This window comes from Oncorhynchus masou, chromosome 26 (assembly GCF_036934945.1).
Source record: "Oncorhynchus masou masou isolate Uvic2021 chromosome 26, UVic_Omas_1.1, whole genome shotgun sequence".
NCBI classification, from domain to species: Eukaryota; Metazoa; Chordata; class Actinopteri; order Salmoniformes; family Salmonidae; genus Oncorhynchus; species Oncorhynchus masou.
Window position 1 is genome coordinate 17,370,392 of NC_088237.1, and position 24,638 is coordinate 17,395,029.

Here is a 24,638-nt window from a genome sequence, read left to right on the forward strand (position 1 = left end):
CCACAACACAACATCCCCACAAAACCAGAACAACACCAACCTGGTCACAACCACAACACAACATCCCCACAAAACCAGAACAACACCAACCTGGTCACAACCACAACACAACATCCCCACAAAACCAGAACAACACCAACCTGGTCACAACCACAACACAATATCCCCACAAAACCAGAACAACACCAACCTGGTCACAACCACAACCACTGACCTAAACTAATTCTGGACAAAATCAGATCAATGACTCAAAACCTTAGATCAGAAGAACAATGACCGGAATCAAACATCAGGATAGAGATGTAACCAAATGGACAGATGAAATGTGGCATGACAGAGATGATGTTGAGGAGGTCCCATACTGTAGGCTGTATGTCCTGTTAGTGGGAGTTGTGTTTAAAATAATTACATGCAGCATGTAGGCAATTTCCACTGGATATACTGTACTGAATGATACTCTAGGTTTAGATGATCACGTTAAACTAATATTTTTCATTGCTTACTAAGCATTCTTTGTGGGAGCCCTAGCATGATGCTGGTGTCAGCGTCACCAAAGTGTTAACGAACTGTTGACGTAACGCCTTCGAACTATGTCACTGTGTTACTGTGTGTGCTACGTTGAGTCTGCAGATTACATTTTGACAGCATGGAAGTGTGTGTGTGTGTGTGTGTGTGTGTGTGTGTGTGTGTGTGTGTGTGTGTGTGTGTGTGTGTGTGTGTGTGTGTGTGTGTGTGTGTGTGTGTGTGTGTGTGTGTGTGTGTGTGTGTGTGTGTGTGTGTGTGTGTTGTGTATGCGTGTGTGTGTGTGTGTGTGTGTGTGTGTGTGTGTGTGTGTGTATGCGTGTGTGTGTGTGTATGCGTGTGTGTGTGTATGCGTGTGTGTGTGTGTGTGTGTGTGTGTGTGTGTGTGTGTGTGTGTGTGTGTGTGTGTGTGTGTGTGTGTGTGTGTGTGTGTGTGTGTGTGTGTGTGTGTGTGTGTGTGTATGCGTGTGTGTGTGTGTGTGTGAGAGAGAGACAGGTTGAGAAGCTCCAGACATTCTTTGGAAATGCAAAGGCATTTCACACTGACAGCATTCAATGTCACTCAAATGTCATATAACACTGACTTGAGGGCTCTTTCTGTCTGTTCTGCATCATTCCTTTTCCCAATTGCCTTCTCTATTCCTCTCTCTCATCTTTCTTTGTACCCACATACTGTATAAGTCTCTCTCCACTCCCTATCATATTTGTCTTTCGGCCGGTCTCTCTGCATAAACAAATTATGCCCCTCTCTTTCTGTCCTTCCCCTCTCTCTCTTCCTTCCCTTTTCCTTCTCTGTCTGTATGATTGTCTGTCTGTCTGTCTCTGTCTGTCTCTGTGTGTGTGTGTGTGTGTGTGTGTGTGTGTGTGTGTGTGTGTGTGTGTGTGTGTGTGTGTGTGTGTGTGTGTGACCCAACTCTATATATATCTCCAGAGGCCAGCTGTGGCTCCATGGGGGTTGAGCTGGCACCTTCCCCAGAGCAGAACTGCCCTCGCTGGGACACTGCAAGGTCGCAAACCCCTAATTGTCTGAGCCGCACCCTGGAGAGGGAGGAGAAGGATGGAGGGGAGAGAGAGAGGGTGATGAAAGAGAGAAATATAGATAAGAGAAAGGAGGAAGGGAACAGCCATACAAAGAGGCAAAGTCTAGATGAGTTTGAGAGAACAAAACTGGAGGGAGAAGTACTAAGCAAAAAACATTGTGGGAGAAGGAGAAAATTACACTATAAAACTTTCCCATTAAGTCAGGGTAGAAATGTCATTTACAGACACTTATTGAGAGACAGATAGACAGAGAGAGCGAGAGAGACAGAAACAGACCAAAAGATAGTGGAAAAACAGGTTTAAGGAACTCATCCCGAACAGTAGTCTATTGTATATCTTCTATACCCTGAGGCTGATCTTCCTATAAACCCATTGAAATGGGATTCACTTTTAGCTTTTCTAACAGAGATCAGACATTAATTGGCTGCTTCTTTTCTACAGAGGCCATTGATGCTAATCTAGCTAAAAGGCTACGCTAACTCTGTTAGCTTACATGGGGTTAGCATGATCCACTCCTCTATTGTATAGAGCAAAGGGATATCTGACTCAGTCAGTCAGAACAGATTTTCCCACAGGCAGAGGTAGACGTGTCTGTGTGTGTGTGTGTGTGTGTGCGTGCGTGTGTGTGTGTGTGTGCATGCGTGCGTGTGTGTTTGGATATGCTTGAGCGCACATACCTCTTGATTACTGTGTGCGCCTGCAAGCCGTCTATCTCAAATCAGAGAGGATGACGTGGTAAATGCAGGTTATGCATGGAAAGAAAGACAATCAGGACAGATTGATTGGGGGAAAAATTATAGGATTACGTTAAGATGATGTTGTGGCGAGGACGCTCCTTCAATTAAGAGTGCGCTGTGTTTGAAGTGTGAACATGGCGGTGGCTATTCTGTGGGGTGTAATTATACAAACCCTCATCACAGAGAGACAAGGTGTACCCCTCCATAGACTTCAACTGGTCTACAGTCAGCATAGGACAGAGCTTTCTTCTTCTCTCTTTAAACGATACACAGCGAGGGATGAACATGTGTATGTGTGACTGTCCATGCATTTCAATAAACCTCATTGTATGTGTGTGTGTGTGTGTGTGTGTGTGTGTGTGTGTGTGTGTGTGTGTGTGTGTGTGTGTGTGTGTGTGTGTGTGTGTGTGTGTGTGTGTGTGTGTGTGTGTGTGTGTGTGTGTGTGTGTGTGCGTGCGTGTGTTTCTGTGTGTGTCTCTCTGTATGTCTGAGAAGGGAGGCAAGAAGTCTGACTCAGCACTAACTTTCATTTAGTGGGAGGAGAAGTCACAGTAACATTGCAGCCTTGACTATGTAATGGGTGTAACATACACACTGTATTCCCTATCAGAAACTGTTCCCCTTATGTGTATATTTTCCTAAGCATGGAGCAGTGTGCTGTCATTTCCTGCACCATTAACTTCCTGAGTGACTTGTTCCCTCAGAAGACAGTTCGCAAACACTGGTCCCAATTTTTACTTGTGGAAAATACATAACCTCATAACACACGTTAGGAACAAATGTTTGAATTCAATTGTTTCCCCTCTTTCTTTGGCTTTTATTTCTCCTTCCCACATCGTCCTCTAATACTTATTTTTACGTTGCCCTCCCTCGCTTTTTATCGCTTTCTTGCAAACTGGAAAATATGTGCAGTAAAGTGTGAAAGGGTATTAGTTCTAAAGAGGCCTTTCCTCTCAGCAGATGTCTAAATGTCATCACATTTATTTTCAATGTCTTGGAAGAAGGAGTGACACACTGCGAGGAGCAGTCTGACCCCAGTGGGAAATAAACACTTAACACCTCGCCCTGCTACCACGGAAAGATGAGCTCACTATTTCAAGACAACACCTGTCTCTCACACTGTCCGTGAAATATAACCATCAGTCCTATAGACACTTGCAAACACACACAGGCATACACACACGAGCGCACGCACAATGCACACACACACTCACATACACAGAAGATTGATTAACCTGGTCAGTCTATGATCCCTTATTGATGTCACTTGTTAAATCCACTTCAATCAGTATAGATGAAGGGGAGGAAACTATTTCCTAAGAAGGATTTTTAAACCTTGAGACAATTGAGACATGGATTGTGTATGTCTACCATTCAGAGGGTGCAACTCAACATTAGGAAGGTGTCCGTGTATTTAATGTTACACTCAGTGTTTAAAGATAGAAGGTAGAGATAGAAAGCACATGTGTTCCTGACTAGGCCAGTGGGCTTCTAAATGTCTGGTATTATTCAGTCTGGTCATTGTTTCATCTGTAGTTTCCTGTCCACACCCAGCCAATCACAACGCTCCAGGAATAAAAAGAGATGAGAGGACACAGACGCTGGATGGAGTCAGTCAACATTCCCAACCCGAGTCTCTGTCCCTAAACAAATGCTCCAAACACAGGCCACGATTCCTGAGCTTTCCTAGAAATTCCCAATTCAGCAAACTGAGTTAGGCCTACTTGAGTTATTTGCAAACTGAGTTACTTGAGTGTAACTACAGTCTATATTTTAAATATGACTATATATATTTTTGTGTGTGTGTGTATATATATATATATATCCCAAGACTCATCCCAAGGTGTCTCTTGCGCCAATGGTAAATGTACGCATGTGAGACTAGATCTGCTCTATCAGGTACAGAAGCAAATTGTAATTAACTTGTAAATAAAAAAGAATAACAGTCATGGGAGCCTGGGACCTGATAAACCAGACAACTTCATCCAACAAGAGTCGAAGGACAGAGGGATACACTATCTAGAACCTTCTCATCGCAGATCTGGTAGGTCAAAAAAGCATGGCCATTTTGTTTCCACCATTAGGTTCTACTGTAGGTGGAACAGGGTGACATGTTGTGTGAACTAAAACAGCATAAAACGGGTGTATCACAAAGCATGATCAAATGAATTAGCCCAGTTACAATCATTTTATGAAACATTTAGAAATAGTTTGGTCCATTTATTTTGTTAGATTAACCAGTTATCTACTTTTGATAATCAGCTAGTTATAGCTAGATGGTAGTTTGCTAGCTAGTTAGCTCCCATGCTGATTTCAAGTATTTTTAAACTAATACATGACTAACTCAAAAATATAATGTATTTTCATTATGAAAGTTAACTAGCTAGCGCATCATGATTTGTGAGATTATGTCAGCTAGCTATCTCCAGTAAGGTCATGTGTTTTCACTTATTGCATGTTTGTTGTGTTCTCCCTGGTTTCCACTAGTTACCACCAAAATTGTCTATATTGTAAAATATATTTAAGGTGAGGGGTTAGGCATAAGGTTAGCAGTGTGGTTAATGTTAGGGTTAAGGTTAGTTTTAGGTTTAGGTTTAAAATAACATTTGAAATTGTAGAAATAGGAGGGCTTTGTGGCTTTGTAGCTGTGGTAACTAGTTAGGACTGTCCTCCCTGGTACACTTGCTCGTTCGTGAGCTGGCTGCTCATTTTAAATAGTAATATCTAATCTGTTCAAAACAGTGGAAGCAGGTGCAGCAGTAGCCATTCGGTTTTTGACATGCACAGGTGAAATAGCTGTATCTATGCTGTTGTTCAAATGTACATATCACTTTATATACATTATCTTCTCAAAGAAACTACCGGTAGTTAGAAAACTTGGCATATATTTCTGTCATGCTGCTTTGTTGACAACTCCAATCACCTTGCGCCATGGGTATTCAGCCAATCAGCAGCTGCCGCTGTTCCATGCACCCAAACTCTCTGCTCTGGGACATACCATTCTCCTGAGGAAGGTAAAACGGGGGAGTACTGTGTGACTGAGTCATTTAGACCTGTAGTCTGGTCTGCTTTGGACATGGTCTGTCCCTCCTTCTCTCAGCGTGGTCTCAGTTACATATAATGCCTGCTGTTCTCCAGGACTGCAGTCTTGCACCACCAAATTATAGTGTGTGTCCAATCGAAGACTGCGTCCTCTTAAAATAGACAGCAGGCAAAATTATAGTCCTGTAGTGTGAGTGTGTGTGTGTCAGTCGACCCTGGGCATAACAGAAAGAGAAGGTGAAGAAATACGAAGATGCTTCCTCTACAGGATCGGTGGGTCCCCCACGGGACGGTTGAGCTAATGTAGGCTAATGTGATTAGCATGAGTTTGAAGTAACAAGAAAATTTCCCAGGGCATAGACATATCTGATATTGTCAGAAAGCTTAAATTCTTGTTAATCTAACTGCACTGTCCAATTTACAGTAGCTATTACAGCTATTGTTTGAGGAGAGTGCACAGTAATGAACCTGAAAAGTTACTAATAAACCAATTAGGCAGGTTTGGGCAGTCTTGATACAACATTTTGAACAGAAATGCAATGGTTTATTAGATCAGTCTAAAAGTTTGCACATACACTGCTACCCTCTAGTGGCCAAAATCTAAATTGTGCCTCGGCTGGAATAATACATTATGGCCTTTCTCTTGCATTTCAAAGACGATGGTACAAAAAAAACAGTTGTTTTTCTCTTTGTATTATCTTTTACCAGATCCAATGTGTTATATTCTCATACATTGATTTCACATTTCCACCAACTTAAAAGTGTTTCCTTTCAAATTGTATCAAGAAAATGCATATCCTTGCTTCAGGTCCTGAGCTACAGGCAGTTAGATTTGGGTATGTCATTTTAGGCGAAAATTGAAAAAAAAGGGGCGGATACTTAAATTGTTTTGTGACGTTACACACTTTGATCTATAGACACATATGACCATGATGTGCCACAGAGAATTATGGGAAATCAATACCTTGTATGGAGAGAGAGAGAGAGAGAGAGAGAGAGAGAGAGAGAGAGAGAGATGGGGAGGGGGGGCAAACGTGAGAGCAAGACTGAGAAGCCAAGCTATTATGGAAAGATTCTTGAACGTTGATTATGCTGATGAGTGCTCTGCTCTAAGTCAAACTACAGACTAGCTGCCATCTTGAATGGTACCTCTGCCAAAGGGGGCGTAACCCAGCCACCCGCAAGCAGGCACGCACACACACACAAATTCTCGCAGACGGATGGTGACAGATGACTCTCAGGTTCTCCTTGTTAATGTTAACAGCTGTTCTCAGAACAGCCTTTAAACACTCAAGACTAAAGGAGAGATTGGTAGAATGAGAGTAATAACTCACCTGACCGTTCATATTGTAGGCTGCCACTTTAAAGGACATATCAAATCTCCCTCCGTGCCTCTGCCTGATGTTATACACTGAGTGTACAAAACACTCACTTTCCCTCAGAACAGCCTCAATTCGTTGGGGGCATAAACTCTACAAGGTGTCAAAAGCTTTTCCACGGGGATGCTGGTCCATGTTGACTCCAATGCTTCCCACAGTTGTGTCAAGTTGGGTGGATTTTCTTTGGGTGGAGGACCATTCTTGATACAGACGGGAAACTGTTGAGTGTGAAAAAACCCAGCGGTGTTGTAGTTCTTGACAGACTCAAACCGGTGCACCTGGCACCTACTACCATGCCGTGCTCAAACCTTTTGTCTTGCCCATTCACCCTCTAAATGGCACACATACACAATCCATGTCTCAATTGTCTCAAGGTGTAAAAATCCTTCTTTAACCTGTCTCCTCCCCTTCTTCATCTACACTGATTGAAGTGGATTTAACAGGTGACCTCAATAAGGGATCACAGTTTTCACCTGAATTCACCTGGTCAGTCTATGTCATGGAAAGAGCATGTTTTGTACACTCAGTGTAAGTCCTCCTCAGACTCTCTCCATCTTTCTCTTTCTGGCTTTGTCACTGTCTAGGCTGGGCTCTGGCGCTCTGAGTTTTGGCAGAGCAAGCTGGGTTAGGGATCAGGTACAACTCAGCAGTCTGCAGTCTCTCAACAGCTCTACTCTCTTCCCCACATCTCATCTACCTCTCTTCTCTTCTCCAGTCATCACCCCCTCTCCTCAACCGTATTCCATCTTCTACCTACTCGTTTCTCAACATCTAAATCCTCATACCCCGTACACTTCCCAATCCAGACTTTTACTCATCTCTCACCTATACTCCTCTCCCCTCTCCTCTGTCATCCTCCCTCTTTCCATTCTACCCTCTTCCCTTCTCTCCTCCCTCTTCCCTTCCCTTCTCTCCACCCTCTTCCCTTCCCTTCCCTTCTCTCCTCCCTCTTCCCGTCCCTTCTCTCCTCCCTCTTTCCATTCTACCCTCTTCCCTTCTCTCCTCCCACTTCCCTTCTCTCCTCCCTCTTCCCTTCTCTCCTCCCTCTTCCCTTCTCTCCTCCCTCTTTCCATTCTACCCTCTTCCCTTCTCTCCTCCCTCTTCCCTTCTCTCCTCCCTCTTTCCATTCTACCCTCTTCCCTTCTCTCCTCCCTCTTCCTTTCTCTCCTCCCTCTTCCCTTCCCTCCTCCCTCTTTCCTTCTCTCCTGATCCCTATTTCCTTCTCTCCTCCCTCTTCCCTCTCTCCTGCTCTCTCTGGTCTAGACAGAGTGACTGTGTCCTGGTATAACCTGACCAGACGTCACACCACAGACGCCATGTTCTCAGCCTGGACTGGCAGCACTTTGATTTGGAGAGGAGATGGGGTTACGTGTGTGTGTGTGTCAGGAGAGCTTTATTTGTTCCTCTATGATGGCAACGTGTCCAGCCCTCCTCCCCTTTTCCTGGACGGGCATGAGAGGGGTCTTTGAGTCGCACCACGCTGCCCAGCCTAGCGACCATCTGGTAACCTGCCATGGTGTGGGCTCACAGGCTGGTGTTGGTGCCCACCATTCCCCCTGGCATTGCAAAACCAGCCGCTCTGGCAGTGGCAGAACAACCAGGCTGGAACGTACCACACCCACTAACACACTCACTCAAGGCCTGATAGAGAGGCTAAAAATAGGGAGAGAGGGGGGGGGTGGAATGAAAGAATCAGAGGATACAGACAGACACGGATGAAAGAATCAGAGGATACAGACAGACACGGATGAAAGAATCAGAGGATACAGACAGACACGGTGTGATCAGAATCAGAGGATACAGACAGACACGGTGTGATCAGAATCAGAGGATACAGACAGACACAGTGTGATCAGAATCAGAGGATACAGACAGACACGGTGTGATCAGAATCAGAGGATACAGACAGACGGTGTGATCAGAATCAGAGGATACAGACAGACACGGTGTGATCAGAATCAGAGGATACAGACAGACACGGTGTGATCAGAATCAGAGGATACAGACAGACACAGTGTGATCAGAATCAGAATCAGAGGATACAGACAGACACAGTGTGATCAGAATCAGAGGATACAGACAGATGATACAGAATCAGAGGATACAGACAGACACGGTGTGATCAGAATCAGAGGATACAGACAGACACGGTGTGATCAGAATCAGAGGATACAGACAGACACAGTGTGATCAGAATCAGAGGATACAGACAGACACAGTGTGATCAGAATCAGAGGATACAGACAGACACAGTGTGATCAGAATCAGAGGATACAGACAGACACAGTGTGATCAGAATCAGAGGATACAGACAGACACAGTGTGATCAGAATCAGAGGATACAGACAGACACAGTGTGATCAGAATCAGAGGATACAGACAGACACAGTGTGATCAGAATCAGAGGATACAGACAGACACAGTGTGATCAGAATCAGAGGATACAGACAGACACGGTGTGATCAGAATCAGAGGATACAGACAGACACAGTGTGATCAGAATCAGAGGATACAGACAGACACGGTGTGATCAGAATCAGAGGATACAGACAGACACGGTGTGATCAGAATCAGAGGATACAGATTTACACAGTGTGATCAGAATCAGAGGTTACTTGATGATATGGTACTGCTAGTGATACACAACATTTAGAGACAGAATACAGACAATGGAGATTAAACCCACGTTACAAACACTATATTTACAAAAGTATGTGGACACCCCTTCAAATTAGTGGATTCTTTGATTTCAGCTGCACCCGTTGCTGACAGGTGTATAAAATCGAGCACACGGCCATGCAATCTCCATAGACAAACATTAACAGTAGAATGGCCTTACTGAAAACCTCAGTGTCTTTTAATATGTCACCGTCATAGGAAGCCACCTTTCCAACAAGTCAGTTTGTCACATTTCTGCCCTCTATAGCTGCCCCAGTCCACTTTAAGTTCTGTCATTGTGAAGTGGAAACGTCTAGGAGCAACAACGGCTCAGCCGCGAAGGCCACACAAGCTCACAGAATGCGACCGCTGAGTGCTGAAGAGAGTAGCGTAACACTCACTGCTCGGATGCAACACTCACTACCGAGTTCCAAATTGCCTCTGGAAGCAATGTCAGCACAAGAACTGTTCATCAGGAGCTTCATGAAATGGGTTTCCATAGCTGAGCAGCCGCACGCAAGCCTAAGATCACCATGCTCAATGCCAAGCGTCGGCTGGAGTGTTGTAAAGCTTGCCGCCATTGGACTCTGGAGCAGTGGAAACGCGTTCTCTGGAGTGATGAATCACACTTCACCATCTGGCAGTCAGACGGACCAATCTGGGTTTGGCGGATGTCAGGAGAACGCTACCTGCCCCAATGCATAGTGCCAACTGTGCAGTGAAGGGAAATCTTAACGCAACAGCATACAATGACATTCTAGATGATTCTGTTCTACCAACTTTGTGGCAACAGTTTGGGGAAGGCCCTTTCCTGTTTCAGCTTGACAATGCCCCCGTGCACGAAGCGAGGTCTATACAGAAATTGTTTGTCGAGATCAGTGTGGAAGAACTTGACTGGCCTGCACAGAGCCTTGACCTCAACCACATCGAACACCTTTGGGATTCATTGGAACACCGACTGTGAGCCAGGCCTAATCCCCCAACATCCATGCCCGACCTCACTAATGCTCTTGTGGCTGAATGGAAGCAAGTCCCCGCAGAAATGTTCCAACATCTAGTGGAAAACCTTCCCAGAAGAGTGGAGGCTGTTATAGCAGAAAAGGGGGAGCCAACTCCATATTAATGCCCATGATTTTGGAATGAGTGTGTATGTTTCAGATGTTTCCCATTAGCCATAGTGCAGCCCGTTGAATGTTCCTCTCAGAGCCACTTAATGAGACATAGTGACTGAGACCTCCTCCATTTAATTAAAACCATGATTCACTCACTCCTTCACGGCCACCATACAGTCTACAGCCCTGAGTCTACACTGTATAGCCTGGTCCCAGACCTGTTTGTGCTCTGTTGATAACCTCTCATAGACAGACTGCATAAACATAAATGGCACTGTATATCTGTCATGATACAACGGGATGTGTGAGACAACGAGCAGCATTAGTTATAGCTCTAATGCGGACTTAGAAAGAAAATCGAGATTTTTAGCGTCTATTCAATTTTGGAAGGTGCTGGGACATTTGACCCATAGACTTGCCCGTAACTTTCAGAGAGAGAGGGTGGAGCTCTTCGTTCCAGTTCCAATCCTCGTTATACGTATGGACCTAGAACTTAATCGAGCATCTGACCAACTCTCCTGTGGTCATTATAGCGCCTGTGGTCATTATAGTCTGATCCCAGACCTGTTAGAGATGTCTTGTCAATACCTATGTTCATCTTCACAGACAATAGGAGTTGACAAGACAACACAAGCAAATCTGGAACCAGGCTACGTCTCCACTTCTGTACCCTAACAGTCCTGCTTTGGTGTTGTTGGTCTCAAGGTAGCAGACTGCAGATGGCTTTGCCAAGGCTGTTACTCACTCTAATGACTAAATCAATGTGCTGCTCCATGCTCCCAGCGTGCTTGTAGACCAGGGGCTCGGGACTAAACTGAGCACTGACCTGAAAAGAAACGGCTACTGGGCAACAAACTCTCTCTTTGTCTAACAGACACACACACACATACACACACACATTTCTTCTCTGAAACAAATTGACTCACACAAGTTGACAACAACAAAGGAAGGACCAATATGTTCAGACATGTACGCAGCTGACACACACACACACACACACACACACACACACACACCGTAGCTGTGAGTCTGTCTGAGAGGCTGAGCAGCACTTCACATCATCGACGGACCATGCTGTCACCACCCAAAAATGCTCCAGCACCCTCCTCTATCCCTCTCCAGCACACAGCCATTAATAATGCCTAAATGTGGTTGACTTCCCTGTTAACCTGCAGTTTACCTGCTAACCACCCAGGGACTAAAACATAACAACCAAATCAATATTTATCGGCAGGAGGCAGCATGATTACATTCACATCCCTCTTAGTCTGACGTTCCAGCAACACTCAGGTAGCATTGAAACCGCCCAGTAACAACAGAGAACGGAAGAGGTTTGCTGAGATCAACAGAACCTAGGCAGACTGGTTAATGTGCCCTTCAATCAGAGTCAAGCCCTCTAACGGTTTACGATATGTGGCAACCAGATGTTGACATGTAGAAAACGCCACTTAAGCAGACATTTTCCATCATTAACATCCCCCTTTCCGTATCCACCTCCTATCAGGGAGGAAATGATTGTTGGGGGTTAAGAGAAACCCCTGAACATCTGTGAGCCCCTCGTCTGTTAAATAGAGAGGTCTGCACCATTAGACACAGCACCTTTCACTCAACTATGTGTGTGTGTGTGTGTGTGTGTGTCTGTCCCACTCTCTTCCTCTATCTCTCTCCCTCCTTTACTCAATCACACCTACACACTCCCATTCTCTTCCTCTATCTCTCTCCCTCCTTTACTCAATCACACCTACACACTCCCATTCTCTTCCTCTATCTCTCTCCCTCCTTTACTCAATCACACCTACACACTCCCATTCTCTTCCTATGGTCTCTCTTCCTCCTTTACTCAATCACACCTACACACTCCCATTCTCTTCCTCTATCTCTCTCCCTCCTTTACTCAATCACACCTACACACTCCCATTCTCTTCCTCTATCTCTCTTCCTCCTTTACTCAATCACACCTACACACTCCCATTCTCTTCCTCTATCTCTCTCCCTCCTTTACTCAATCACACCTACACACTCCCATTCTCTTCCTCTATCTCTCTCCCTCCTTTCCTCAATCACACCTACACACTCCCATTCTCTTCCTCTATCTCTCTCCCTCCTTTACTCAATCACACCTACACACTCCCATTCTCTTCCTCTATCTCTCTCCCTCCTTTACTCAATCACACCTACACACTCCCATTCTCTTCCTCTATCTCTCTCCCTCCTTTACTCAATCACACCTACACACTCCCATTCTCTTCCTCTATCTCTCTCCCTCCTTTACTCAATCACACCTACACACTCCCATTCTCTTCCTCTATCTCTCTCCCTCCTTTACTCAATCACACCTACACACTCCCATTCTCTTCCTCTATCTCTCTCCCTCCTTTACTCAATCACACCTACACACTCCCATTCTCTTCCTCTATCTCTCTCCCTCCTTTACTCAATCACACCTACACACTCCCATTCTCTTCCTCTATCTCTCTCCCTCCTTTACTCAATCACACCTACACACTCCCAGTCTCTTCCTCTATCTCTCTCCCTCCTTTACTCAATCACACCTACACACTCCCATTCTCTTCCTCTATCTCTCTCCCTCCTTTACTCAATCACACCTACACACTCCCAGTCTCTTCCTCTATCTCTCTCCCTCCTTTACACAATCACACCTACACACTCCCAGTCTTATGACAGTTCCTTCCAAAACCCTAGTAGGCCTTTATTATTATTAACTTTATTATCTGCCCTTTAACACCATTTGGGCCACACAGCTTGGTTTCACCAGGCAGGGAGAATGTGTCTCTCTCTCAGTACTACAAACCATAAAGACATAAAAGACTGCTGATACCACTGAGAGACGACTGGTCTTCTCTGTGGTTTCTGAGGGGGAGGCTAACTTCATTTTTCCCATACGCAGTACTACCAGTAAACGTGTCGTGTGTAACTGTGTGTGTGTGTGTGTGTGTGTGTGTGTGTGTGTGTGTGTGTGTGTGTGTGTGTGTGTGTGTGTGTGTGTGTGTGTGTGTGTGTGTGTGTGTGTGTGTGTGTGTGTGTGTGTGTGTGTGTGTGTGTGTGTGTGTGTGTGTGTTTGTGTACACCCCCTGCTGCTGTGAGGCCTCTTACTTGAGGCCCATGATCAGATTATCAGAGGCACAGGAAGTAAGGGGGAAGAGGGGGCTCTTTCTCACTCTCTCTCTTTCTAGAAGACTATCTGTCTATTGTCGCCCATATAAATGAGTTGTTCTGTGCTAAAGGATGTCTATAGCTGTTAATTACTTAATGACTGCATTATCAGAATGCATGTGTGTGTGTGTGTGTGTGTGTGTGTGTGTGTGTGTGTGTGTGTGTGTGTGTGTGTGTGTGTGTGTGTGTGTGTGTGTGTGTGTGTGTGTGTGTGTGTGTGTGTGTGTGTGTGTGTGTGTGTGTGTGTGTGTGCGGCTGTCAGTAACCCAGTGGCAGTCCCCTGTAATGAAGTCCAGACTCTCCAACACATGGCTATCAACCTCGTGGCTGCCTGGCCAAAAGTCCAGACGGAACACAGTCATGGGCCCTGAACTGGAGCACCACAGGCCAACGAAATATACAGCATAAATAGAGCACAGTCCACTGTGTGTGGACAGAGCCACAATGTCATGGTCCTTTCCCATCCTTCATGCACCTCCGGGATGTTTGATCCAAGGCCTTGGGAGCCAAGCTGCTGAGGAAAACAACAAACCCACTCAGATCACACCAACAGGACGTCCGGGATACGATCCCACAATACATACTCACAGGCAGAGGAGAGAGCGAGGATACAGGACAATGGGGTTGGGAGAGAGAGAGCGAGAGAGCGAGAGAGCGAGAGAGCGAGAGAGCGAGAGAGCGAGAGAGCGAGAGAGAGAGAGAGAGAGAGAGAGCCCACTGGATAGCTCTTCTGACAACAAACCCACACCCACTGAGGACACACAAAAGCCAGAGATTGTGCTCATCGTTGACTCTAATGGGAAATACATTGAAGAGAGAAAACTTTTTCCAAAACACCAAGTGACTAAACTCTGGTGTCCCAACAACCGGCGTGCCCTGGAGCTGCTGTTAGAGGACAGACTAGGGTCCCCCAGCCACATCATAATAGACACAGGCACAAACGACCTGAGAGCCCAGCAGGAAAGGGTGGCCACAGCATTCAAGGGAGTGTTTGAAAAAGCCTCTTCCCCAAAGCACAAGTAGTTATCCCCACCCTGCTACCACGAAAAGACTTTCACGCTGACAACACACCGCGGGTGAATGCAAGCATTTCCCGGGACTGTGCCTCAAAACCAAATGTTTACCTGGCTCATCACTCCACCTTGGACTTGAACAGCCTTTGTGACCAGGCCCTCTGCTACAAGGCAGCTGTCCCCACCTTTGCCAGGACCCTGAAGGACATCACCCTCAACCGCAGCCCCAGCACCTCATACAGGACCAACAGAGAAACGGACACCCCCAGAGGATCTAAACCAATAGGATCCACACCAAGAGGACGTACACCCAGGATACAACCACATCCCCACCCAAATATGAAATATAGACATTGTTATCCTACAAGAAACATGGCATAGAGGGCACGGACCCACTGAACACCCTCTAGGTTACAGAGTTGGTAGTCCCATCCACCAAACTACCAGGTGTGTGGCATAGAGGGCACGGACCCACTGAACACCCTCTAGGTTACAGAGTTGGTAGTCCCATCCACCAAACTACCAGGTGTGTGGCATAGAGGACACGGACCCACTGAACGCCCTCTAGGTTACAGAGTTGGTAGTCCTATCCACCAAACTACCAGGTGTGTGGCATAGAGCACACGGACCCACTGAACGCCCTCTAGGTTACAGAGTTGGTAGTCCCATCCACCAAACTACCAGTTGTGAAACAGGAAAGAGACTTGGTATAGTGCAGGTAGCCTAGTGGTTAGAGAGTTGGACTAGTAACCAAAAGGTTGCAATATCAAATCACCAAGCTGACAAGGTAAAGATCTGTTGTTCTGCTCCTGAACAAGGCAGTTACCCAAACTGTTCCTAGGCAGTAATTGAAAATAAGAATTTGTTCTTAACTGACTTGCATAGTTAAATAAAAAAATATATATAAATCCCACTCTATGAAATGAGTCAAAACAGAAACATTTTACATCTGGCTAGAAATTAATAAGAAAATTATCTCAACAGAGAACAATGTCCTCATGTGTGCTACCTATATCCCCCCAATAGAACCCCTATACTTTAACGATGACAGCTTCCCCATCCTAGAGGGGGAGATCAACCATTTCCAGGCCCAGGGACATGTACTAGTCTGTGGCGACCTAAATGCCAGAACTGGATAAGAACCTGACACTCTTAGCACACAGGGGGACAAACACCTACATGGAGGTGACAGCATTCCCTCCCAAATATGTCCCCCTAGACACAACAATGACAAAACAATCAACAAAAACGTGTCACAACTCCTGCAGCTCTGTCGCACGCAGGGTCTGTACATAGTTAATGGTAGGCTTTGAGGGGACTTTTACGGTAGGTATACCTACAGCTCATCCCTTGGCAGTAGTACTGTATTTTACTTTATCACTAACCTCAACCCAGTGTCTCTCAGAGCATTCACAGTCAGTCCACTGACACCCCTATCAGATCACAGCAAAATCACAGTCTACTTGAAGAGAGCTATACTCAATCATGAGGCATCAAAGCCAAAGAAACTGAGTAATATTAAGAAATGCTATAGATGGAAGGAAAGTAGTGTAGAAATCTACCAAAAAACAATTAGGCAACAACAAATTCAAACCCTTTTTGACAACTTCCTGGACAAAACATTTCATTATTATAGTGAAGGTATAAACTTGGCAGTAGAAAACCTGAACAGTACATTTGACCTCTCAGCTTCCCTATGAAATCTAAAAATGTCAAGCAGACAACCTAAGAAAATTAACAACAATGACAAATGGTTTGATGAAGAATGCAAAAACCTAAGAAATATATTGAGAAACCAATCCAACCACAACTATAGAGACCCAGAAAACCTGAGCCTACTCCTTCACTATGGTGAATCACTAAAACAATACAGAAATACACTATGGAAAAAGAAGGAACAGCACTTCAGAAATCAGCTCAATGTAATTGAAGAATCCATAGAATCTAACCACTTGTGGGAAAATTGGGACACACTAAATAAACAACAACAACACAAAGAATTATATATCCAAAATGGAGATGTATGAGTAAACCACTCCTCCAATCGTTTTGGCTCTACAACAAATAACAAACAGCAAGAAAATACTGTACATGATCAAATACAAATCTTAGAATCAACTGATAAAGACTACCAAAACCCACTGGATTCTCCAACTACATTTAATGAACTACAGGACAAATTGCAAACCCTCCAAACCTAACAGGCCTGTGGTGTTGATGGTATCCTAAATTAAATGATCAAATATACAGACCACAAATTCCAACTGGCTATACTAAAACTCTTTACATCATCCGCAGCTCTGGTATGTTACCTGATATTTGGAACAGAGGACTGATCACCCCAATCCACAAAAGTAGAGACATATTTGACCCCAATTACTACCGTGGGATATGGGTCACAGCAACCTTGGGAAAATCCTCTGCATTATCATTAACAGCAGACTTGTACATTTCCTCAGTGAAAACAATGTACTGAGCAAATGTCAAATTGGCTTTTTACCAAATTACCGTACGACAGACCACATATTCACCCTACAAACCCTAATTGACAAACAAACAAAAACAAAGACAAAGTCTTCTCATGCTTTGTTGATTTCAAAAAAGCCTTTCACTCAATTTGGCATGAGGGAAAGCAGTGTTGGGGGAAAAACATACAATATTATAAAATCCATGTACACAAACAACAAGTGTGCGGTTAAAATTGGCATAAAAACACACATTTCTTTCCAGAGGGCTGTGGGGTGAAACAGGGATGCAGCTTGAGCCCTACCCTCTTCAACATATATATATATATATATATATATCAACGAATTGGCGAGGGCACTAGAACAGTCTACAGCACCGGGCCTCACCCTACAAGAATCTGAAGTCAAATGTCTACTGTTTGCTGATGATCTGGTGCTTCTGTCCCCAACCTAGGAGGGCCTACAGTAGCACCTAGATCTTCTGCAAAGATTCTACCAGACCTGGGCCCTGACAGTAAATCTCAGTATGACCAAAATAATGGTGTTCCAAAAAGGTCCAGTTGCCAGGACCACAAATACAAATTCCATCTAGACACCATTGTCCTAGATCAAACAAAAACCTATTCATACCTCAACACATCAACACCTCAAGTTATCATAGATAACTTCCACAAGGATGTGAATGATCAAAGAGACAAGGCAAGAAGAGCCTTCTGTGCTATCAAAAGGAACATAAAACTCAACATCCCAATTAGGATGTGGCTAAAAACACTTCAATCTGTTATCGAACTCATTGCCTTCTATAGTTGTGAGGTCTCACCAACCAAGAATTCACAAAATGGGACAAACACCCAATTGAGACTCTGCATGCAGAATCATGCAAAACCCCAAACAATGCATGCTGAGCAGAATTAGGAACACATGCATTAGTTATCAAACTCATGAAAAGAGCTGTTTAATTCTACAACCACCTAAAGGGAAGCGATGCCCACACATTCCACTCCAAAACCCTCACCTACAGAGAGATTAACCTAGAGAAGAGTCCCCTAAACCAGCTGGTTCTGGGGCTCTGTTCACAAACACAAACTGACCCCACAGAGCCCCAGGATATAAATTCATTTAGACCCGACCAAATTATGAGAAAGCAAAAACATAACTATTTGACAAAACAGAGTAAATTGGAATGCTATCTGGCCCTAAACAGAGAGGACACAGAGGCAGAATACCTGACCACTGTGACTGTCCCTAAATTAAGAAAATCCTTGACTATGTACAGACTCCGTGAGCATAGCCTTGCAATTGAGAGAGGCCGCCATAGGCAGACCTGGCTCTCGAGCGATGACTGGCTATGTGCACACTGCCCACAGAATGAGGTAGAAACTGAGGTGCACTTCCTAACCTCCTGCCAATTGTATGACCACATTAGGGACACATATTTCCCATAGATTATAGACCCACAATGAATTTGAAAACAAATCAAACATTGATAAACTCCCATATCTGTTAGGCGAAATACAGCAGTGTGCAGTCATAGCAGCAAGATCTGTGGCCCGTTGCTATGAGAAAAGGGCAACCAGAGGAACACAAACAACATTGTAACTACCACGTATAATCATCTGCTTATGTTTTTCCCCTTTCATACTTCAACCACTTGCACATTGTTACAACACTGTACAAAGCCAATAATATAACATTTGACATGTCTATATAATTGTATAACTTTTGTGAGTGTAATGTTTCCCTTGCTCATTTCCCTTGTTTATTGTCCATTCCACATGCAAACATGTTTCCGATGCCAATAAAGCCAATTCAATTGAATTTTGAGAGAGCAAGAGAGAGAAAGAGAGAGAGAGAGAGAGAGAGAGAGAGAGAGAGAGAGAGAGAGAGAGAGCGAGAGAGAGAGAGAGAGAGAGAGAGAGAGAGAGAGAGAATCTTGTTTTATCACTCTAGGTCATCTCTTTTCTGTTCAGGATAACATCATTAGCTTTTGTGCTGGAGAATTCCACAACACAAAAAAAGAGACAGTTCTAGAACACATGCACAGAAACGGGGACATGAATTCTAGAATTCCCACAAATGGGATAAAAGCCGTTGAATTCCTATGCACAAAGGGAGACACTGTAGAGCTCTAGAATGTAAGTCAAGGATTCTACCATCAAACTCCAGTGATTATGGATGAGGTAACCACAGTCTGCAAATCAGCCGTCTTCCCCAAAGTATCAGTTCCACCCTACATTACTGTCCCGGGGTAGCAAGCAGTAAGGAATTTTGAGTTTCCCAAATAAATTCCATCAGAGGCTGTGTCCATCTCATTCTTGATCAAGTATTTTCCGCTAAACTCCATCTGACTGCCTCACACCCCCTTTTCCCCCTCCCCTAGCTCTCTTTGAGGTCCGTCGCTATGGAAATCTTCCCCAAAAATTCAGCTGGGTTCCAAATTAGGTCAGTGAGTCATGTCACTGTCCATGCTCGGCTGCTCTAGTCTGGACACACTGGTGCATTATGGGGGATGTGAAACGTGAGTGTGTGACTGAGGCCAGAGTGCACAACCAGGTCACCACTCACACACAGCCAAGAAAATACACTGAACAGAGCCCCAGTATAAACACGTGCACAAAAACACACACAGACAGTCATGCCCAGTCTCTCCAAAATACCCCCTGGCACCTCTCACCCAAAGAATAGTGACTAAACTAAACATCCATATTAGCTGCTGTTGCTCCTTTGGTCCCAGTCCTAATGCCTTTAAAAGGCTGCCTGCAGTGGAAGGCAACCTCACACAGACACTGAATGATCTATCAGAGGCACAAAGCTTCAACTGAGCTCAACGGACTATGACTCAAGCTGGATCTGTCTCTTTGAAGAACACTTTCACTGGAGTGTTTCCAGTGTGTGTGCATGTTTGCACTCGTGTGCGCATGCGAGCAAGTGTGTGTGTGTGTGTGTGTGTGTGTGTGTGTGTGTGTGTGTGTGTGTGTGTGTGTGTGTGTGTGTGTGTGTGTGTGTGTGTGTGTGTGTGTGTGTGTGTGTGTGTGTGTGTGTGTGTGTGTGTGTGTTGAGCCCACACTGAGACACCCAGATGAGGAGTCTCTCTCCACTGTCTGGTTTAGAGGTTGTGGCCTCAAAGGGCCTGTGAACGAGGTGAGAGTTTGCACAGGGGGGCGAGATAGGATTCCCAGGCAGTCTAACATTCCGGAACCAGAGGAACGCTCCTCGGACTTCCGTGTGCCGTGAACTGTTACGGGGAGACCAGAGTGGTTCAGTCTGTCATGTTCTTAGGATGTATTGTGTGTGTGAGGGGGGGGAGGGGAGGTCAAGAGGGAGAGGAATAAACACAATTACACACTGAAATGTCAGACATGGTCTGTTATTCACTTAAGCAATGGGCAGGAACCAGATAGAACTGTTTTAGGCTACTGGAATAGTGTGCAGTTTGGTTGATGGGGCAACCTCAGATCAGGCTTCATTTGCCAGACCACTTTTAATGTCAATCCCTGGTCTCACCCATATAATTGTTTCATAATCACAGACACACAACCCCACTACCATTAAACCACTGACACACACACACACACACACACACACACACACACACACACACACACACACCATCTTACACAGGGCTTTCTCTCATATGTCAGAGATGTATTCTTCAAAAACAATTACATGCAACATTTTCTGATGTCCCCTCTTTTAAAACGAGATAGGTCCCTATGCCTGGGAGAGGCTCGCTATAGCAACCCCCTCAGCCTTTTGTCTTTGTGGAACTACAGAATGTCGCGCGGGAGTCATGCATCACCGCTGGAAAGAATTTATCCACATTCCCTAGTATCTGTGTGCGCACTAACGCACATATACTGGGACAGTCTCCGCGGTGCTGTATGGTTAACGGAATAGGGATGACACGCATTCCGGTGCAGTAGGCTAGTGATGAGAGGAGCCCCATCGCGGGTGTAGCCTATATCGATGACTCACAACCGGGGCCTCAGAAATTCCACCAAATGATGTGGAAGTACAGCGTGGTAATTTGAGTTTTACGCATTAGTACTTGGTTATTATTTAGTACAATGCATTCTCTGGTATTCCCCTTCCTTTCAAGAAAATCCATTACCACCTTGTTCACTTTTCGGACACAACTTTGAATCAAAGGAGGGGAACTAATAAAGTATTAGTGCAAAATCCATTTTAGCAATAATACGGTCACGTTGGCTGTAAAAAAATCGACATGGTACAATACCTTGTTATGATTTACATCACTATATTCCATACTACCGCAAATAGAGACGTGGCCACATTGAAATAAAGCATAGCCAATGTATTCAATATAATTGAGGTCATTAAATCACGCTTTTTTTTCTCGTACGTCCTTTTCTAAAAAAAAAGTGTATTTTTGCCACCTCTCTGATCCTGGACCATGGAACAGGAGCTCCAATTAAACCGTTTCAGTCATGGGAGGAATTTAACAGCGCCACACAGTTGCTCAGAAATAATGTATCCTTACAGTAAACCTGTTGTAGGTCAATATTGAGGCATTTTGCTGTTTGTACAGTGCGATCATTGCGCGTCTGAAAGCAGGGCTCTTTGATTCATGGTACAGAGCCTCTACTGTACGGACGCGGGCGAACTGTACCGTGGCAGTGGCATAGGGTCCACTTCAGCCAAACTGACTGGAGGGAGACAAAAAGCATCCATCCATCCATCCATACCAGCGAAAACGCCCGCGACTACAGGCAATGCATACCGCAATCTCAAAACACACATGTCGTGCTCCTTTCCCAAGAGATTACTGACTCTGGCACAATAGCCTATACGATCAATTGCATAAACGCACAATCTATGTGATAGTGTTTGACCTAAAACAGGCAACAAATTATTTCCCAACCTCGGCGACACAGGATGGAATTACGCGTCCGCCGGATAGATGGCTGTTACAACCTTGTAATTATTTATAAAATGCATGATTCAACACAGTCAACAAATAGATCGATATCAACATGCCACAACAGAGTGGGCACTGAGCAGCGGTGAGGACGTCACAGATCAATGAACACAACACACAACAAATTCGAGAGAGACAGAGATCCTACCTACCTGGTTGGAACATACTTTGGAAATAAAAGATGACCAGAATAAAAGATCCCAAACAAGTGGCGAGTACCATCCGGCATATTCTGCTCATCCTCATCAGCTCGAGCAGAGTCTGTTTCATGGCTGGCAGGGAATGACTGTGGCGGATTTTCTGTGTGGAGGTCGGTCGGGCTGAGCACCGGGGCTTGGCGTGCCGTTGTGGTACTGATGGTGATACTCACTGCAATTGTCCGCTACTCAATGAGCTCAATGCCTTCACTCTGGACTGTACTATTCGTCCCTCCCTCCTAAACTACAGGGGAAGCAAGACAACGATTCTGCCCCCTTTTGCAACAGAAAATGAGCGCGCCCAAACGCAATGAGCAAGGTGGACGAGTAAAAGAAAACCGCTATCTCACGTCGAACATTGAGAAATGAATGGTTTTATACCACATTACTATATATTTATTTTTGTATGTGTCTAAATATGTCTAAGTGTTTCCCCCTTGTAATACGATTATTTATGGAAAGAGGAATTATCACCATCTGAGTGAGTGACTGTGTAAGAGAAGTACTGTGTGGATGAATTCCTCTCACAGCAAGAACAGGCGAACACTAACAGATAACTAGATCGATGCCGCTGACTTAACACAGACATGGTGAAACTGTTCATTATAACAGAGATTACAGAACGTAAGATGCTGTACAAACCGGCGTTCTTGTATGAAAATGGTTTGTGGATCAGTTTGTGAGTCAATGTGCGTAGCTAATTGAATTGTGCGCATCTATAGATTAGATCGATGGTTCTTGTTCAAGTCCAGTGATGGGAATACCATATTTAGATATTTTAATTGCAAGACAAATCAATTGAGTTGATTGAATTTCAATCAAATAATGTTGTCAAATCAGGCTAGTGAGAGTTATATATATGTGTGTTACCTGAATATGACATGGCTAAAATTGACACATTTTACCCGTTGGACGTTGCCTTGCCAGTCTTGCATAGGCCATAGGTGGATACGGTATGCCAATGTAGTAATTCCTCAATACTACGGGTATGGGTATTATAGCACCACCTAGTGTCAGTGGTTGACAGATTATTATTTTTTTCTCAAAGTAGCCATAGAAAAGAGTTTGGGTTTTTGCCCTAGCACTACACAGCTGATTCAAATAATCAACTCATCATCAAGCTTTGATTATTTGAATCAGCTGTGCATTGCTAGGGCAAAAACCAAAACGTGCACCCAGTTGCCCAGGGACTGAGTTTGGTAAACCCTGCCATAGAGTACCACAGTGTGAATCATCATCAGTGGCGATTTTAGCATGTAAATCTTGGTGGGGCAAACAAAAAAATGCAACTAATTATGCATGCTAGCAAAGCCACTCCACAACACAACACTAAACAATATGTTTATTCCATTAAAACGGTGACAAACGGTGCCCACAAACTGTTAGGACCTACATAAAGCTGTCCTAACAGCAGTCAAAACACCTTACAACTGCTACAACTGGCTATCAGTGGAGCCTTGTCTGGCAGTGAAACAGTTAATTCAGCCTCATTTACTGCCTTCTTAAAATCATAGCTGATATGGCTGACTTGTTTGTTTAAACAAATGTGGTTTCTACTGACATTTGAGATGTACAAACTATGGCATAAGGGGACGACGAGCGGATAAGAGGAAATCTGTAATTTAGATTAAGACATTCATGAGCGAGCTTGGACGGATATTGTCAATATAACTATTTGTTCAGCACATTGGAAATGTACAGCGACAGAATTCAGAGCATGGGCCATTCTTACAGTATTCTCCCTGTACACCAAGTCAGAACAGTAGGATAAATAACGGGGGTATATAAGCAGACAATGAAAGCTCTTACAATATTCAATGATTACATTTCTCTAAAACAGGCTATAGGCTACATGTGCATCACAGAGTCCCAACAGTAGGTGAAATTAAGAGGGGAAAAGGGACCAGATGATACGCGTGAGGGACATGGGCTACTAACAGCTTACTACACAACATACACTTAGTATTACTGTCTTAGCTACAGTATACATATCTCCCTGGCATATTACATCTATGCAGCAGCATACAATACATTTTTGGACACACCTTGTTATGCTGTGTTCACTTCCTTCCAAACCACTCATTGTTGAATTTGAGATTTCCAACTTGTTGTGTAATGTTTATGTCCAATGGCCGATGAGCACCGATGATCTATAATTTCTCTCCCTTATTTATCTTCATATGACAAGGATTGGAAAGGATTTGCCAATAGACTGTCAACTTGATTTATGATGATGACTGCTCGCTAAGTTTTTGAAAGTATGATTTGGTCACATTTTATCTGTCCAATGACCTTGAGCCTTCTTGGATGGGCACTTTTAATGTAACTCTATGGCAGCACCCAAAGGGATAGAATTTTT

General features: G+C 44.4%; 1 protein-coding gene and 1 long non-coding RNA gene across 3 annotated transcripts in view; both read right to left on the reverse strand.

Annotated features, from left to right (window-relative positions):
- LOC135514908 (carbohydrate sulfotransferase 11) overlaps positions 1–22,457 on the reverse strand; it is a 75,726-nt gene extending 53,269 nt beyond the window's left edge. Inside the window, exon 1 of one of the 2 annotated variants that reach the window (XM_064938625.1) lies at positions 22,250–22,457. In XM_064938625.1, coding sequence (XP_064794697.1) covers positions 22,250–22,352 — 103 coding nt within the window. In that variant the 5' untranslated portion in view covers positions 22,353–22,457. Of the gene's footprint in view, positions 1–22,234 lie in introns of both variants that reach the window. The other variant, XM_064938624.1, reaches the window with a different exon arrangement.
- Positions 12,054–13,503, reverse strand: LOC135514909 (uncharacterized). The gene is made up of 3 exons (XR_010451745.1): positions 12,450–13,503; positions 12,342–12,395; positions 12,054–12,286 (listed from the first exon to the last, which is right to left on the reverse strand). It is a non-coding gene; the product is annotated as an uncharacterized LOC135514909 (long non-coding RNA).
- Positions 22,458–24,638: the final 2,181 nt, after the last annotated feature.